Source organism: Emydura macquarii, unplaced genomic scaffold (assembly GCF_026122565.2).
Source record: "Emydura macquarii macquarii isolate MOO-44397 ecotype Brisbane River unplaced genomic scaffold, CSIRO-AGI_Emac_v2 contig_2457, whole genome shotgun sequence".
Lineage (NCBI taxonomy): Eukaryota > Metazoa > Chordata > Testudines > Chelidae > Emydura > Emydura macquarii.
In genome coordinates, this window is record NW_027132594.1 from 1,349,687 (window position 1) to 1,356,867 (window position 7,181).

The following is a 7,181-nucleotide window of genomic DNA, read 5'->3' on the forward strand; positions in this document are numbered from 1 at the left end:
GGCAGTAAATGAACAGAGTGTTAAAATAACTGTTTTCTTCTTGCCTGTTCACCGAAAATAAACTTACTTTCAAATCACGTCTCTTTGCCTGTATTTCAGCATTTAATATATTTATAAGGCTTCCCTGGCTCTCTCTTTCTGGAATTAAAAAAGAGGACTTGCTTAATGCTTGGGCAATTCCACTCCCCGGTATATTACAAAGAACAGCACACCAGAACAGCACATTACTTTATTTTAAGTTTACAAAGAGAGAGGCGGTAGCATCCTTATATATTTTATTCAAATGTCAATGTTCATAAATTTGCTGATTTTCACTAGCTGTTTTTTCTGCTTGCAGTCTTTGGACAGCTTTATCTAGCAAATCCATAGTGTCCCTAAGAGTGACATTAACTGTAAATGGCTTAGGTTTAATGGTCAATCCGTAGATAAAGTCCATTTGAGAGTCCTCATTTGGATTAGCAATAAAATTGCACTGGTGTACTAGTATGGAGGTAAAGAGAAAGAGCTGCATCTTGGATAACTCCTCTCCAATGCATCTACGTTTACCCAATGAAAAGATCATCACATTGCTAGTAAGATCTTTGTTAATGAATCCGTTCTCATCCAGGAATCTTGTTGGATCGAAATCCTCTGGGTCGGACCATTTTGCAGGGTCATGATTCACTGACCACTGATTGACAAATATGACTGTATCTTTGGGAACGAGGTAGCCCATTATGGAAGTGTCGACTGTGGTGGCATGCGGAATAGTGACTGGCACAAAGCTGCTGAAACGCATGGATTCATAAAGAAAAGCCACAACATATGGCAAATGAGGTTGATCTTCTGCACAGGGCAAGCGATCTCTGCCAACAATCCTATCCACTTCTTCTTGCATTCTAGCCTGCACCTTTGGATATCTGTTGGGATTTAAAAAATATATATATATGTCATCTATGCAAATATAATACACATTTTCAATCAATGGATTTGCTTTTAAAAGAGCCCTATTTAAGTAGAATTGCTTAAATTTTCTGGCAATTTTTGTCAAAAAAAAAATAGTGAGTTTTGTCAAGATAAAACATGTCATAATCAATGTGTTTCTATGAAAAGTTTTTAATGGGAAGAAGTCAATGATTCGTTTCAATTTAGATGGCTATATACAAATTTTATTTTTATATATTACATATAATATGTCACGTGTTTTATATATTTTAATACAATATAAAAGTTGAAACAAAATTAATTGAAATGACACTAAATGAATGACATGTTTCAACGCTATCTAAATTAATTTTTTTTAATTTATGTTTTTGTAGGAAATTCTGAAATTTCAGCTTTTCATTCTAAATCGGAATTACTTTTCTCCCCTCACCCCAAAAAATTAGAAATTTCCTACAGAATGTAAATGCTGGTTCTTGACTAGTTCTCTATATAACCTTTAAATCCATTTTCATTAGTGTTTGAATTAACATATATAAGAACACGCAGATGAGAGCTGTATGTAGTGTTTTTTAAAACTGAAACAAATATTTATCTGATAAATTAGCAAAACTGGAAACTTCATGAGCTCTCTGATCTTTAAGTTTGTGGATATTTACTATGACTCATATCAAAATACTTTTTCTTGGTACTGCATTGTGTTTAGAATCACTATAAAAAATTATTCCAAATTTGTTTTACAGACTTTTGAGAAGGATCTCAAAGTAAGAGAGAGTGAGATTTTGGCTTGTTTATTTCTTTTATGGAGATAAAAAAAAAAAAATTGGCAGCTGATCTTGTTTGTTTGGTTTTTTTTTAAACCCTCATTTCTTCCCTCTCTAAAAGGAACATAACTCTATTGTCTTCCCATATCTATAATTTTGTTGAAGTTTGATTTTTAACTCCTCAAATTTGGGCTCTTCATTTCCCTATCTCTACCCCTACCACTGTATGTCTGAATGAGAAACAAGGTGGGTGAGATGATATCTTTTATTGGACCAGCTTCTGTTGGCGAGAGAGATGTAAAGTACACCAGTTAGAATGCCACACAACTTATGTAAACATTGGAAATTCTACCCCTACACTTAAGGTGTTAAATATGTCTGGTTTTTAAGCAGCAGCATAAGGAGATAATATCTACAGAAAGTACAAATGATTAAGGAAATCACTGGAAAATGAAAAGGAGGTAACACTGGTTTCTTGCTATTTAAAAGACTCTTCCAACCATAAGATATTTGCTGAGTTGAGTCATTTTCAGCAAGGTGAATATTATGGGTGCATTTATCTGCATAGGCTGCCCAATGGGTCCACCTGTTCTAAAGTTGTGAGGTGGTTTTTCACTGATCGTGCAACCATAATAAAGGTGCACACATTAACGGAGTAATAACATAATAGAGGGTTTGTAAACCAGTGCAGGCACTCTTCATCTTGCTTAAGTAGATGTTATCCTGTTCCTGTGATCTCTTTGATCTTGACCTGGTAAAATCTGTTACTTTTGAGTTTATTTTGTTGCCTTTTTGCCAGCTTCTCTCTTTTTATGCAATATTTATTGGAGCCATGGAGTGTATTGAGGTTTGGTTTTTTTAGAATATCTTTAGTTTTTGGCAGTTTTCCCAGAGCTTCCGTGTGAGTTAATCATAAACAACCCAGGCACTTCAGTGCCCACAAATACAGGATTGTTACCTCATGTTTACTTTCGACTAGAAACAAAGAGGTAATAACCAGACCAGTTCAGTTTGATGCTTGCACATCACTGGCAGCCTAAGCTTACGCTTCTAATAATGCTCCAATTTGTTCATGGAGCGTATTTAATACATTAGATTTTGGTTGCAGGATTTGCTCCAACTTGTCTGTCTTATGTCACACAAAATGTTCTGGACAGCTAGACCTATTAGTTTATAAGCATTGTTTATTTTAGTTGGCTTTTATATATGGACTCTTTCCAACAGCTGCATCTAATTGGGTTTGAGGAACTGAAGTGGGGAAAGCAGCTGTGGGGGTAGGAGGTCAATAGACTTGCTATTTGATCAGTGACACAACCTCACAGTCCCATTTCAGAAGCATGGCTTAAGGAGGGAAGAAAACTGGGTTGCTGTGGGGGGAGGAGAGGGTTGGATGAAACTGGTAGGGTATATTTTCCCAGAACACTGAAATTTTGACTGGCAAGAGGGAACTTTATTCTTTAGTCTTAAACTTAACCTAGCAGGATGTAGCCCTACTTGGGTCTCAGAAACTGATATTAAACCCACCCTGCTCAAGGAAACAAAAAGCCCAGTGGGCTTGATTCTGATCTTGATCTCCTAGAGATCAGAATCAGGCTCCACATATGTAAATTATTTTAAGCCTTGCTGGAAGCTCTTGCCTTGAACAGGGGGTCACTGCTACGTTTCCCTAAGAGGATTTATTTTTTAATAAAGTTGTGACAAGATTGTCACATTCTGCTCCCACAAGAAAGCCAGGAGGGGTGGGGAGGGGGTCCTGCTGGAAAGAGACAGCTTCTGTCAGGATGGTGTAGCAGCAGTAGTGAAGAGGGTGAAGCAGCATGCACTGAGGGATTCTAGATCAGTGGTCCCCCAACTTTTCCTCTTGCGCCCTGCCCTCCACCAGTAATATGTGTCCCTGCCCCCCTAGAGCAGGAGCTGAGCCACAGGCAGGAGCAGAGCCACAGGCACTGAGTGACGATCCCCCTAGCCCAGGCCGTGCGGTGCCCGCCCCACAGTTTGGGGATCACTGTTCTCGATTCATCCCTGTTTGTGGTAGGTATGAAGAGCTAGGATCATGCACTGTGAAAGTGAGGCCTGTTTCTTACAGAGCACTCTTCACTATCTTTTTAATGTATTTAGCCTCACAACACCCCTTATCCCATTTTTATCAGTTTCATTATTATGCCAGTTTCTCTGTGCCTCAGATCTACAGATGGGGATCACTCAGCAAGTCCCTGGCAAAGCCAGGAAGTGAAGCCAGCTCTCCTATCCTACCCCTATCTTAACCCGGGGCCCTCCTTCCCCTAGGAGCGGCTCTAGTTCACGTAGATAGTGCAAGAGCCCGGCAGTGGCGGGTTCCTGCCGGTTTCTGAGAGCAAGAGTGGGTTAGACGGGGGAGCAATACTAGTCTCAGGTTGGGGTCTTATCACAGCAGGGTGGTTTTAGGGTGACCAGCTGTCCCGCGCTGAGGGGTTTTTTCGTCTCATATTCCCCCCTACGCCTCATCTCCCCCCCGATTTGTCACACCTGCTCGCTGATCCCCCCCCTCATCGCTGGCCACCCCGCAGAGCTTCTGGCCCCGCCTGTGCTTCCCCGCTCCCCCCGGGGCGAGCCGGCCCCCGCCCGAGCGCACCCACCGGATGAGGAAGATGAGGATCCACTGCAGGGCGGTGGAGAGGGTGTCCTGGCTGGCCCCGAAGATGTCGGTGACCGTGGCCGGCACGTGCTCCAGCGGCAGCCGGGGCTGCTCCCGCTGCAGGCGGATGAAGGCGTCCAGCATGTCGCGGGGGGCGGCCCCGGGGCGGGCGCGGCGCTGCAGGAACTTGCCGCGCACGAAGCCGTAGAAGTCGCGGTTGAGCTGGCGGAAGGCGCGGTAGGCGGCGCGCACCGGGTTGGGGAAGCGCTGCAGCCAGGGCAGGGCGTCCACCAGGCTGCCGGCCCCGACGGCGCGGCCGAACTGCTCGTTGCGGCCCACCAGCCGCAGGAACTCGCCGTCGCCGTGGCCGTAGCGGCGGCCGAAGCACAGGGCGCTCATCACGTTGGCCACGGCCACCACCAGGCTGCGCGACGGCTCCAGGAAGGCGCCGCCCGCGCTGCCCCGCACCAGCAGCCGCACCAGCGCCCGCGCCTCGCCCAGCAGGTGCTGCTCCAGCAGGCGGCGCGGGGCCGGGCCGCCGGTGGAGAAGGCGCGCACGGTGGAGTGCGCCAGCCGGCGCTGCAGCTGCCACAGCTCGGAGTAGCCCCCGAAGGCCAGGCTGCGGCCGCCGGACACCAGCTGGAAGGAGGGGAAGCGCGGCCGGCCGGCGAAGGCGGCGGCCTGGCGGATGAGCGCCTGGCGGATGGGGCGCTCGCCGTTCAGCACCACCACGGGCCGGCTGCCCAGGCGCAGCTGGAAGACGTCGCCGTAGGTGCGGGCCAGGCGGGCGAAGGTGAGGTGCGGGGCGCTGCCCAGCTGCGCCGCGTTGCCGATCAGGGGCCACGGGAAAGGGCCCGGGGGCTCCAGGCGCCGCCGTTGCCGCAGGAGGAGCTTGGCCAGGTGGAGGGCGGCCAGCAGGGAGAGGAGGAGCAGCAGGGCGCTCTGCAGCGGCGGGATGCCGGGGGGAGCCTCTGCCAGCCGCCGGGGGACCGTGCTGCGGGGAGAAGGAGAGGTCAGGTCGGGCAGAGGGAGCGGCTCTGCAGAAAGGGTGAATGCGCCCGCACCTGCCATGCAACAAAAGGCGCGGCGCGGGGGGGGGGGGGGAGATGCAGATGTGCCGGCCAGTGTAAATAAAACGAGGGCTGAGACCGACGTTCATCGCGACTGGCGAGCCAGGGATGTGCCTAGGAAGCGCCCGGCGCCCACGGCTGGTGCGGAGCGCCAAGGACGATCAAGCACCAGTCGTTCGTTTTCCAAAAGGAAACCGTGGTTAGTTGCTGGGGAGGTCGAGGGGAAGTTTGCCTCGTGGGATGCAGAATCTCACGGCAGGAGATGGCGGAAAGAGGAGGATGCCCTGCTCTAAGGGGCGACCGCGACGCGGGAGCTGCAAGGAGCTCCTTACACAGGTCGGGCAGGCTATCCCGGCAGTGTCCCCGCCCGTCTGTATCTACGGCAACATAAGCGCATCCCCACGTTTGGAAGGAAACAGCGAGAGACCATGTCAATCAGGACACGATTCCCCCTTCGGGATTTTTAATTAGCAGTAGGCATGAACTGGGAACAGTCACCATGCAAGCATCGGTTGAGGAAGATGGGCACAGCCCCAGTGTGTTAGTGATAGACGAATATAATTCATACCCAAACAGCAATTACCAGTGCGGGAACTAATAGCTCCTAGACAATGATCGAAACATGCTTTACCTTTTATCTTTTAATTTGAACATGGGGGGAGGGGGAAGGCAGCCTTTAAAAAATCTCTAATAAAACTGACCTGTTGAAAAATGCTTCCATCAGAGATTTCTGGGCTAAAGTGGGAAGGATCCGGGGCAGCCTGCAGCAGCTGTGATCGGTGCAATGGGGCAGCACCAGCAGGAGAGTCCAGCACGCAGCAGCAATGAGGTTCAGATCCCAGACTGTGGGAAACTCATGAGAAGCCCAGGTTCTTGTCACCCGGAGCTTGGCAGGTCATGTGCAGACAAATGCCAATTGCACCCGATCCCACATCGTGCGTTGTTATAACCTTCCAAGCTTTTTAACCCTTCAGAGCTCGCACTTCAACTGCCTACCTCGTTCAGACACACTAAATACACATCGGCAGCGTGTGATTTCCCCCACCCCGTCATCTGACAGGATGACACCCGCACTGAGCCCGGGGGATGGAGCAACCAAAGCCTGCTGGAGAAAATGAGTGCGAACGGCTTACGGGACAGTTTAGTCCCTCTGAGTTTAGCTGGAGCCCGGCTAGACTCGGCTGGGCGCCTGGCACTGGTGTTCGTGGCTTCAAATCCACCATCAGCTGCAGCCTCCAGCCCGGTGTTAGCCCTTCTCGAGCTGCCTGGTATTGACAAGTCTCAGCCGCCCGGCTCTTCCCTACGGGAAGACCCCGCTCTTTGTCAATTGTCTTTGGCTCCCGCCCATCTGGACCGGCTGCGCCCTGGAGGTTTCCCTGCCTTTTGGTGCAAGTTCAGCAAAGCGGTTCCTGGAAAACCCACTTGAACGGCTGGCGGGGCTGTGGGATCGCGGAGTGCCGGGGCAGGAGGAAAAAAACTTCATCTTCATGGTTTATGAAGTTGGAAAGTTTCCCCTCCTCTGCCTGTCGCCTCCCAGTTGCGTGCGGAGTTTGCATTGCGTGAGCCTGTGGTGGAACCCTCCAGCCATCTCCTCCCCCAGCAATGCCTCCTCCCAATACCTGACAGCAGCTTAAAGAGAAATAGCGAGAAGCCGGGCAATACAGCCACAGAAAGGAGGAAGGAAAAACGGCTGCAGCATGGGGAGCCAGGTTTATAGCTTTGCCACCTGTTGAAGGGAGCTGTTAGTTCCCAGAAGTGATTTATTTCCTCTGTGAGAGGATTTACTGTGCCTTCCTCTTGAGATTTACTGCT

At 49.3% G+C, this 7,181-nt stretch overlaps 1 protein-coding gene across 1 annotated transcript; it reads right to left on the reverse strand.

Annotated features, from left to right (window-relative positions):
* Nucleotides 1-223: 223 nt before the first annotated feature.
* CYP1B1 (cytochrome P450 family 1 subfamily B member 1) lies at nt 224-6,295 on the reverse strand. The gene is made up of 3 exons (XM_067562646.1): nt 6,071-6,295; nt 4,301-5,293; nt 224-899 (listed from the first exon to the last, which is right to left on the reverse strand). The coding sequence occupies exons 1-3, from the start codon at nt 6,088-6,090 to the stop codon at nt 287-289; spliced, it is 1,626 nt and encodes a 541-aa protein (XP_067418747.1). The 5' UTR covers nt 6,091-6,295; the 3' UTR covers nt 224-286.
* Between the last annotated feature and the right edge of the window lie 886 nt (nt 6,296-7,181).